This window comes from Schistocerca serialis, chromosome 2 (assembly GCF_023864345.2).
Source record: "Schistocerca serialis cubense isolate TAMUIC-IGC-003099 chromosome 2, iqSchSeri2.2, whole genome shotgun sequence".
In the NCBI taxonomy this organism is placed as follows: Eukaryota; Metazoa; Arthropoda; class Insecta; order Orthoptera; family Acrididae; genus Schistocerca; species Schistocerca serialis.
Window position 1 is genome coordinate 297,679,868 of NC_064639.1, and position 12,145 is coordinate 297,692,012.

At 40.0% G+C, this 12,145-nt stretch overlaps 1 protein-coding gene across 1 annotated transcript in view; it reads left to right on the top strand.

Annotated features, from left to right (window-relative positions):
- Positions 1-12,145, top strand: part of LOC126457065 (ATP-dependent RNA helicase DDX54) — a 129,242-nt gene that overhangs the window by 102,767 nt on the left and 14,330 nt on the right. The window contains exon 12 of the mRNA XM_050093064.1: positions 1,613-1,751. Coding sequence (XP_049949021.1) covers positions 1,613-1,751 — 139 coding nt within the window. The remainder of the gene's footprint in view (positions 1-1,612; positions 1,752-12,145) is intronic.

A 12,145-nucleotide genomic window follows, 5' to 3' on the forward strand; every position in this document is an offset into this window, starting at 1 on the left:
ATTAATGAACATGGACCAGACAAGTGGTTTTAGGTGTTGACTCAGTAGGAAGGATTCCTGCAGATGACCCATAAATACGTTGGCATAGGATGTTACCATGTGAGTACCCATGTCATTACCAAGTATTTGTTTATAGATTCAGCCTTTGAAAGTGAAATAATTGTGGGTCAGGATGTGGTTGGTGAGGAGTACTAGGAAAGAGGTGGTGGGTTTTGTATCAGGTGGATGTTGATAAATACTGTATTCCATATCTACAAGGCCATGGACATGGCAGATGTTGGTGTGTAGGGATGTCGCATCCACAGTAACCTGCAAGGAGTCTGGTGATATTCTGTGGATAGGTGGTGAAGGAAGGAATATTAGGTTGAAGTGAAGGAAGTGAATAGTATCGTGAACGTAGGATGGGAGGTTATGGACAATAATTTGGAGATGTTGATCAACAAAGGTAGAAGTTAGTTCTGTGGGAGCATGGTACCTTGCCACAGTGGGATGACCAGTGGGAGACATGATGCTTTGGGCTTGTGAACTTTGGGTTCTAGGTAAAAGGTAGGAGTGTAGGGGTTTGCCGGTTTGAGAAAGCAGATGGATTTAGGTGTCAGATTTTGGGGTGAACCTATGGTCTTGAGAAGCTGCCGGACTTATGGGATCATGTTGTAATGTTTCTATGCAGAGATGTTGGAAAGTCTGTTCCAGTTGTCGAAGGGCAAGACTTCCTACTGCAGTGATAGCACCAGGAAAGCTATTGTCCAGAATAAAAGGATCTTGTGAAAGGAGTAGAGGCCACAGTGTGTGGTTTGAGTGCTTAGATTGTATGATTTAGAAGGACCAGATTAGTTAGGGTAAGGGAGGGCCACCAGGCCAGGCAAACTGCTCTCAATAATCGATAATCGGTCTCGCTGCAACTGCAGGAGTGCACATTTGGGTGTCTGTGTGATTGTGTGTACTTTTACTAGAAAAATATCAAGAGCTCAAAAGATATTGTGAATACTTCCTTCTGTTACAAGTTTCTATGCGCCAATCATCGGTAACTACAATCACATGAACAGAATTGATGTAAAGTATCACACACTGCACTACATTTCTGCACAGGAAACAAGCAACTAAGTTTTGGTGTGTGTGTGTGTGTGAGGTTTTGCAAGGTTCTTCTGGGAAAGTCCGTTTCCTCCCACAAAGAGCTCTACTCACTTCTGAGATTACCTACAGAACAGATCAAACACACTGTGATAAAAGTGTACTTATTTCATCCGAAGGTTGTTGCATTACTCTGTTTTTTGTTGTAAACTTTGATGATTGCATACTACAGGCATTTCCATTTTTGTAGCTGTATTTTCACTGAAACATTGGTAATTGCAGTAACAAACCAAGTAAATTGTAGTATGTCATTACTCCATAGTGAACCACCAGGTATCATGGGTCTCTCGTAACAGAATGCCCAGAAAATTTCCCTGAACAATCTCCAAAAATTTTTTACTGCATCTCAGGTTCACTCGACACGTACTATTCTTATGCCAGTGCAGTAATGCACGTCTGGTTTACTGGCAACTCTTAATGATGAATGCCGTTGTGCTTTTCATAACTAGTTAATTTTTAATTGTTTATTTTTTTATTACAGTCTTTCTGTAAATAACTTTCAGTCAGAAGCGTCAAAATTTCAGCTGGATTTGACAGCAGACAATGAAGATTCCCTGAAATTGCAGAAAAAACTGATGCGTTGGGATCGAAAGAAGAAGAAAATGGTTGGTGTGGATCAGGTAAGAAATCATACATTAAAAAAAGAAAAATCCAGTCTCTGCTATTACATAATGAAACTCAAAAATTTGTGAAATCCAGTCTCTGCTATTACGTAATGAAGCTCAAAAATTTGTGATATACTTGAAATGATAACCTTTGTACACACGCACACACACACACACACACACACACACACACACACACAGTCTCTGGCAGCTGAAGCCAGACTGTGGGCAGCAGTGCATGATGAGAGAGGCAACTGGGTGGAGGTAAGGAGTAGTCTGGGGCGGGGAGGGGAAGGGATAGCAGGGTAGCAATGGGGGACAGTAAAGTGCTGCTAGTGTGAGCATGGAGGGATAAGGTGGAGAGAGGGTAGGGCAGCAAGGTGCAGTTGGGAGGTTAGACAGGAGACGGGGGAAAGAGAGTGTAGCGGTAAAGCAGAGAAGTCAAATGAACAGGTGTGTTGGTGGAATAGAGGGCTGCATAGTGCTGGAGTGGGAACAGGGAAGAGTCTAGATGGGTAAGGACAAAGACTAATGAAGATTGAGGCAAGGGGGATTACAGGAATGTAGGATATATTGCAGGAAGAGTTCCCACCTGTGCAATTCAGAAAAACTGCTGTTGGTGGGAAGGATCCAGATGGCACAGGCTGTGAACCAGCCACTGAAATGAAGAATGTCGTGTTGGGTGGCATGCTCAGCAACTGGGTGGTGCAGTTGTTTCATGTCCACATAGAATGCAGCACAGTGGTTGCAGCTTAGCTTGTAGATCACATGACTGGTTTCGCAGTTGGCCCTACCTTTGACGGGATAGATGATGTTTGTGACTGGACTGGAGTAGGTGGTGGTAGGAAGATGTATGGGACAGGGGCCCTATGCTGTATCTTTCTGCCATTTTGCCGATCGGTTCGGTACGCGAGTGCACTAAACAGTCTTGTTTTCGAAACAGAGCCCCAACATTATTCAGTACGCATTTCAAAAGTGATGTCGAATGGTCCTAGGGAACTGAAATGCTGTTCTCCTCGCGCCAACCAATCAAAAGCAATCTGCCTCAGATCCACGCATGCACGCTGCAGCACCAGAGCGGCACGAACTTGAAGAGGCTAGCAGCCGACACAGGCATGCCATTGTTCACAGTACTGAAAAGTGTGGTTAGAGTACGCAATACTGTTCAAATTTCACTGACCATGGGCTTCCACGAATGGATGATATCGATAGAATATTCACGGTGTTCCGGAAACCGTCGTAAATGTCACATTATGTCATTTTATTCTTATTCACATTGACGTCTTGTTTTGGAGTTTACATTTCGGAATATGAGTTATTAATGGAGTGTAGTACTACATTGTACAAATACATCTATAGAAACACCCAAAAAATTCATCATTTTTTTGTTTTACGTCATTCCTGAGTTGCTTTAAAATTCACCGTTTACGCATCTAGTTGAAGGCAGTTTGTTTATTGCCATAAGCATTTCGCTTCCTTTATTCATGATGATGCTTCACAAGTAAAAGAAGTGAAATGCATATGGGAATAAACTGCCTTCAATCAGTTGCATAGACAGAACACATCTCCAAGAACCCAAAAAATTGTTTAAGAGAGTGTCAAAGAATAAGAAGATGCATAGAATGTGGTTGTAGCTCGCTCCTAGAAATCCAAATGATGAAGTAGCCTACTTCCCTATATGATACATCAACAATTTGGTTCATAAAAACAAAATTTAAAAAATCACCGTTTTGAGAGCATGTGGTGAGTGCAGCTATAGAAGTTCGTTGTAGTTTATAATATGCACATGTTGAATCAAAATGTTTCATATATGGTGATATAGTCTGAAAATATTGTGGCGGAAACCTTTCATCTCTGTCTACTGTTGTTAATGATTCAACCACAGATAAATACTTGTGACAAGCTAAAGTATAAAGATGATTGCTACTAGTCTCATTCGCAGTAATTTACGTTGTGATGTTAGATTCCTGTCTGACTACACTCTTTGACGAATAACGAAGTCTCAGAATGTGTTGCAAACACGAAGAGGAAAAAAATATTTTTGCATTAAGTAGAATACTGTAACGATTCATGTTGAATATTACTTAAGTTTCTTCTTCCTGGTCCATTGATGAATGAATGTGAAATTTTCATGCTTCACAAAATGTATTCACATTAATTGACATCCGAACTGCACACTCGTTGTGTAAACAAAACACGGACATACTTCACTGATCTCTTAGACTTCCAAAAGAACTTCAAAACTGACTTGTCGGAGCATCGTTTTGTATAGAATTATAAGAATAACTTCCAAAATAAAGCATTATTAATTTTGTACAATTTTGATGCTACAGTTAAAATTTACGAAACTTAAAGAAACTGATGTTACAGCCGAATAAGGTATAAAATACAGTATTGAATGACAAATCTTTTTAGTAATATCTTTAGTTTTCCATAAGAAAATCCTTCTGAACTTTAACTACAATAATGTCTCTTGTATTATTTTAGTTATGTAATTAATTACAGTTTGGGTTTGGTTACTAACATACGATGGTAGTACAGAGCTCGGGCTTTATCTGATTACATACATAAAATGCACCAATAAAGCCTCACATTCTGAAATTGGAAAACTGTTAGATGTAAACAATTGGAGAGTTAATTAGAAATGTAATTACAAAGAATATTAATTGCAGAGGAAGACATAAAAATAAATAACAAATGAAAATAAATTGCTTTGTAGTAACTTTTAAGTGGTTTCTCAAGATAGTGAGGTCTTCTGTTACAGGATTTTTGGATTACCATTTTGTTAATTAGAAGCATTGATTTTTCATGCTAACATCTCTGCAGTCTCTAGTTATTTATTGCTCAGGACTTATTACTTCAATTTCTTGATTAGTTACTTAACATGTACATAATTTTATCAATGACAACAATCCACCAATAATTAAGACAATGCACATCCTTCCAAAACAGTCCACGTGCCTTCACAATGAATATCAAGTTTTTTTTAATCAAATAGGACAGAATGATACATATAAAGACACACATATGACGCCTTAGGAAGCACTGAATTGTCCGATAACTATCTCAATGCATATATAAAAAAAAAAGGTGGTATCGGACATTTCGTATGAGTTCTGGGGGAGGCTGTACCGTTATAATACGAATGTAAGTCTGTTGCCGTGTCAGTTCGCCACCTTACCCACTTTGCTACTACAGCTTACATGCTACTGCCGCTTTATTTTATGTAATTCCGAGCGAGAGAGACCCAGGCTGGCTTCGTTGGTGAATGATGTGGGCATAAGCAGTAATTGCATGAAATTTTGGATGGTTTCCTCTGTCAGGCTTCACAAAATTCCTTTACATTGTTACTTAAAAGTTTTGAACACGTTTCGATAATTAATAAGTAAACCATTTGCAGAAAAGAGCAGGCGAAGTCACTAGTAATTTCAGCTAACACTTACAATGTAATATAGATAAGCAGAGCCGATGTCTTGATATTTAATTATCTTTAAACTCTTTAATTGCGTAAAATAACAGGTATTTTGAGAGAATATTGAATGAATTTTTTTATGTTGTATCATTCACAGTAACAATCTTACCTAAACATATTTCTAACAAAGGAAAATAGTCTATTATGAACTCACTTTCCAACTGGATGCGTCCTGTGGTGATTCTTTAGTGACACAATCACTAATTCCGAAACTAAAACCACTCGGTATGTTTAAAATAACAAATTATAGCCGGCGGCGGTGGTCTCGCGGTTCTAGGCGCTCAGTCCGGAACCGTGCGACTGCTACGGTCGCAGGTTCGAATCCTGCCTCGGGCATGGATGTGTGTGATGTCCTTAGGTTAGTTAGGTTTAAGTAGTTCTGAGTTCTGGGGGACTGATGACCACAGATGTTAAGTCCCATAGTGCTCAGAGCCATTTGAACCTTTTTTTTTAAATAAATTATAGGTGTAAATAAACCACAGCTAACAGAACGACAGAGCATACTGAAATCCAAAACCTCTCGGCACAGTTGTCGAAAAATTGGTAGGAGGACCGTTTGGTAACAGGTCTCAGAAGCTTACTGAACAGGAAATTCAGATAAAGAACTGAATGACGTCACTACTGAGACAACCTACTGCACAGATCGGTATGAACGATATAGAATAGGTCCCAGGTCTTGCAGCTAGGTCTGTTACGGGGATGTGAGCCATGGGGCAACGTATTGGGAGCAGGGATTGTGTAGGGATGGACAAGTAATGTTACTTTAAATCTGTCTTGATTGCAAATTTTTTTTTATTATTCATATGACCGGTTTCGGTTCATTCAGAACCATCTTCAGATCTGATATTAAAGTTACAGGAGTAACCCGTCCAATGCAGCAACTTTCACATGCTACGTCACATAGCATGTGAAAGTTGCTGCATTGGACGGGTTACTCCTGTTACTTAAATATCAGATCTGAAGATGGTTCTGAATGAACCGAAACCGGTCATATGAATAATAAAAAAAAAATTTGCAATCAAGACGGATTTAAAGTAACATTATAAAATCACTGATTGCTGTTATCCCATAAGACATTATGTCTGTTTTTGCAAAGGGATGGACAAGGATATTGTGTAGGTTTGCTGGGTGGTGGACTACCACTTTGGAAAGGATATTGGGTAGGACATTTCTTATTTCAGTGCATGATGAGAGGTAGTAGAAATTCCGGCGGATAATGTAATTCAGTTGCTTCAGTCCTGGGTGGTATGGAGTCATGAGGGGAATGATCCTCTGTGGCTGGACTGTGGGAGTTTAGGAGGTGGTGAGTGCCTGGAAAGATAAGGCATGGGAAATCTGTTTTGTACAAGGTTGGGAGGGAAATTACTCTATGTAAAGGCATCAGTGGGACACTCGGTGTATTTTGAGAGGGATCACTCGTCACTACAGATGTGAAGGCCATGCATGAGTGGCTAGGCTGTATGGAAGGGACTTCATGGTGTGGAGTGGGTGGTGGCTGTCAAAGTGGAGGTATTGCTGGAGGTTGGTAGGTTTGATGTGGACAGAGGTACTGCTGTAGCTGTCTTTGAGGTGGAGGTCAACATCGAGGAAGGTGGCTTGTTGGGTTGAGTGGTACCAGGTGAAGTGAATGGAGTAGAAGGTGTTGAGGTTCTGGAGGTATGTGGATGGGGTGTCCTCACCCTCGATCCAGATCGCGGAGATGACATCAGTGAATCTGAACCAGGTGAGGGGTTTGGGATTCTGGGTAGTTAGGAAGAATTCCCCTAAATGTTCAATGAATATGCTGACATAGGATGGTGCCATATGGGTGTCCATAGCTGTATCCCGGATTTGTTTCTAGGTAATGCCTTCAAAGGAGAAGTAAATGTGGATGAGAATACAGCTGGTCATAACGACTAGTAAGCAGGTTGTTGATCTGGAATCCCTTGTGCATTGGGAAAGGTAGTGGTCAATAGTGGAAAGACCATGGGCATTAGGGGTGTTAGTGTGAAGGTAGGTGGCATCAATAGTGACAAGCCAGTAACCGTGTGGCAAAGGAACAGGAACTGAAGAATCGGTGGAGGAAATTGTTGTTATCTTTTATATAGGAGGTTCAGTGGAACGTACTGGGTGGTTTGATTTATGGGCTTTAGGAAGCATGTAGAAGGTGTGAGTATGGGAAATGGCAGGGGTGAGGGGAGAGATAGACTCCAGGGAGAGATTCTGGGATAGGCCTTAGGATTTGAGGAGAGACTGGAGATTCTGCTTGATTTCTGGAATGGGGTCACTGTGGCATGGTTTGTAGGTAGATGAATCTGACAGCTGGCAGAGTTCTTCTGCCAGGTAATCCTTGCAATTCAAAACAACAGTGGTGGAGCCTTTGTCAGGATGACTCAGCAGCTCTGCCATATGGTTAGTAGCAACTATCCTTTTCATAATATTGTCATGTTACTGAATTGTTAATATACAGTACATTGATTATGAAATATGTACATAACACTATATTAAGAAATAACTGCTGTAAGCTATGAAAGAACTATCTTTACCCATTGAGCATTATTTTAATTACACCTGCAGACAACAAATTGAGTTGATTATAAACTGTTAAAAAAAAAAGAAAATTTTGTGTCATCCGCATGACTTGAATAGTGGAACTGGAAGAGCTGTATCAACACAGACAGTACACAGTTGTCACCATAGGAACCATTTAGCTTCTAAGCATATATTAAAAACAGCTGCACAAACCTGTCAGCAAAATAATGTACCAAGAAATTGGGCAAGGAAGCACCTGGACTGGAATGTGGATTAATGATGTTTGATTCTCTGCACTGGCAAGAGGAGAATTAGTCTGCTAACTTACAGTGTCATAGGTAGTGTGGGGGTTGCCAGGTAGGAATGCTCATTCAGGCATGCAGGCCCACAGATTGAGCAAGGAGGTGAATCAGTAACATTTTGAGTCAGTGTCATGTACAGATGTTAGATGGGTCTCGTCACCATTGAGTGTAATTTGAATGTTGTGATTCACTAAAATATTGTACTGTCCTTGTCTGACAAGGTTATCATGCTTGGGCACAGTATGCCCACCTCATGAACAACTTCCTCCTGGAAGCAAGAATCAACTGACTGATAAGGCCTGTGATATCTCCTGGCATGAACCAAATTGAGAATTTTGGGAACCAGTTGAAACTTGCTGTGTGGCATTGCAGGAATGCCCCTCCCTAACTGGAAAATCTCATGAGGGCCAAAGCATCTCGTGGATATCATACCAAGGAGGATTCAAGTGTGACACAGTACATGGGTTGGAACAACACTGTATTGTTGCATGTTTTAATTTTGTAGATGTGCAAAAATGTGCACTAATGAGCAGATTGCCTTAGTTATTTATTTTTGCAGCAAAGGCTTGATCTTTCATTCTCTGCTTCATTAGTATTTATGTACAGAGATATTTGCATAGGTGTGCAAAACTTTTTTTGAGCATTTTATATTAAGGTACGAGGTGTGTTCAGAGATATTGAACCTTCTTCTTTCCTGTGTATACAAATGAAGTGCTAGACACTATTTGGTTTAGATGAGGTGGGGACATTCTTGCACTATTGTGAATTTGGCTTTTGGCTTTCTGTTGGCACAGAAACAATCGGTGACTGGCAGCTATCCAATGAGTAAGGACGTGTAGTGACTGGTAGTTAGCCAGTGAGTGAAGACATTAGTGAGTGCTTGTCAGATACCAGTAAGGTATAAAATCATGGAACAAATTGAACAGCAATGATACTGCACCAGATTTTTGCAAAAGCTCAGCAATACCCAGCTGGAAACTATGCACAAGATTCAGCTGGCTTTTGGGAACAATCCATGAGGAACTTGTGAATAAATTAGGTGTACAACTTATTCAAAGATGATAGCACGTTATTGGACAGTGAACTGCAATCAGTCGGACTCTCAGCAAGCCAAAATAGTAATGTCATTGAGCAGGTGCGGACTTTAGCATTGAAAGACTGATGTATCACTGTACAAGAACTTGCAAACAAGGTAGGTATAATTGTTGGATTGGTACATTCAGTTTTGACCAACAACAAACAGATATTTCATTCAGAACCAACAAAGAATCCTTTGTAGATAGATACCAATAAGGAGGAAAGATGATTTATCACTCAAAATTGCCGTGGAGGATCACAAATTGTATGTAGATTTGTTATGTTGAGCTTACCATTACCTTTATATGTCTGGTCACTCAGCTTCTATGAGCACAATCCCATTTGACATCTTCCTACACAAAGATCAGAGATAACGTATTAGAACAAGCCAACATTGTGGTATAATGTGACAACTCCTCTTTAACTACCTGCTGAACCTTTGCGACATCTGCAGGTCCTTTTAGCTGCCATTGTGCCCATTCTCATTTTAAAAACCATCTTGCCTAATTCAGCCTCTCACTACCAACTAATATTTTGGAGGGAGATAACTGCTAAAAGGATACTTTATTTTATGTATGAAATTTTGTGCTGCAGTAGCTCGACTTTGACAGTGCTAAGAATTTAATTATTCCGTACATAAGATTCTAACACTCGGTGTACCTTCAGGAAGACACTGTGAACTACATCTCAGTATTCATTTTATGTGCATGCATCACCTTTATACTATCTTCACATCTTAAAACGTATTCTGCAGAAAAATACATCTTATCTCATTTCTGCCTCTGCAACCCCTATCAACCCCCTCCCTCCCCAAAACCATTCTAATGAGCTTCTTATCATCATTGTTATGAAAACAGACTTCTGATACACCAATGTTTTTTTCCCTTGCGGATAGATTCTAAATTATTTCCATTTCTTTTACAATCTATATGAAAAAAATGTAAATGTTCGTTTGTTCAAAATCGTGCATCTCTGAAAGTTTTTGACTGATTGCTTTGAAATTTTGACCCATTGTTGACTTCTAATACAGGCATGTTTCTAGGTACCCGATTCTGTAATACTTGTATATATAGGGAAAACTTTGTTACCAAAAATCTCAAAATGTGCCTCTGATTTACTTCAAATTTTTACACATTACTATAATCAATGTATAGATACATATAGACTACATACTTCATAAAATACACACACACAAATGCACAAAATAATGAAATGTTGTGCTTATGGCTTATTGGTTTGTGATTAGAAACTGGGTGGGGGGGGGGGGAGGGGGGAGAGGAGAGGAGAGGAGATGGACATAGAAAACAGAAGGAGTATATACACAGAGAGAGGGGCAGGAGAAGGTGAGGAGAAGGTGGACGGAGGAGGAGGAAGAGGAGATGGACAAAGAAAGGGGGTGATGGATAGAGATGGGGGAGAGGAGGAGACAAGGAGCGAAGGAGGCAGTGGTGTTGTGAGAGAAACATAGGGACACACTGGCAGTGGAACATTGTTGACAGTGACAGTATAGTGCTAGGAAGAGAGTCAAGGAGACAATGCCAGAGGGTGCGCGGAATAAAGAGAAAGAGCAGGTGAAAGTGGGTGAGAGTGTATATCCAATTATCATGCATGTTAGAAATGTGTGCTTTCTATTTACTTTCTTTTTGATCTAAGCAAACTGAGCCACAGCAAAGTGTGGCTATGTGAGCTAGTTTCACATATTTTTTATTTACTCTTCACTATTTTACATTAGGTGTCAGAAAGGCACAGCTTGTCAAATTATTACTCATGGAAATTTTCTGTCAGTTATTTCTCAACAATTAAAAGTAATGATGCCTTCTAACTAGTATCATACCTTCTTTGAACCCTTTTTTGTTCTTGTGTATCAGAGCAACTACCCTGCTGTGGAGATATATATGATGATTGCTCAATTTAATACACTGTATCCATTCACATTTCATTACAACAGACATCAATTAGGTTATTAACATAACATGTATCCTGTGGTCTGGTTCTCAGTGGCCCACCTTTCCTTTATAATGGCCTATCCTTGTCGCCTTACTGAGAACCTCAATTCCACCAAGATGGGAAAGGTGCAGTATCAAGGGCAGGTATAAACTTGTAATTGGCTTATTCTATTGACCACCAGACTCACCTTCAGATACAACTGAAATCTACCTCAAATCTAAATTCACTAGTTCATAAGTTCCTCAATCATACTGTCATCATTGATTATCCAGTGGTCAGAAAGGAAAAATGCAATTTTGTGAGTGGTGGGCGTGACAGGATGTCCAGTGAAACTTTTCTAAATGCGTTCTCTGTTAGCTACCAAGAACAGATTGTTCAGAACTGCTCTCATTATGGAAATACAGGATTATTCTAAATGATTGACCTATTTTCAAAAATTCATGTGTATTCAAGTACAAATCCAAAATGAACAAGCTTTATACCAATGAAAAGAGGAAGTTTCAAAGTTTTTGGTGGGCGGCAGTGAGCAGGTGGTGATGGTCTCAGAAGCGGCCGGCATTCAATAACCAACTTGCAAAACCATTAGCTATTGGTTTAGGCAATTTAAACAGACTGGGAATGTGTGCAAAGGAAAAAGCACAGGCCGACCGCGTGTGTCAGAGTATGATGTTCAATGGATTCAAGAAAGTTTTGTGCACAGTCCCAGCAAGTCTACCAATAGAGCCAATCACGAACTTGAAATACTCCAACCAACTGTATGGAGAGTTCTGAGACGGCATTTGCTGTACAGGCTCTACCGATTACAGCTTGTGGAGGCTCTCAACCCCAATGCCAAAGAGAAGCATCTCGCATTTTTTGGTTATGTGCTAGCAAAGATGGAGGATGACACATTTCTACAGCGTGTAACTTTCAGCGGTGAAGCAATGTTCTGCCTTAGTGGAAAAGTTGATAGACACAATGTTTGCATATGGGGTCTGAAAAATCCACATTCACCATTGCAACACGAAAGAGACTCACTGTAGATCAACGTGTTCTGCGCCGTATCCCGTACAAAGGTTTATGGACCATTTTTCTTTGCAGAAAGAACTGTAATAGGAATC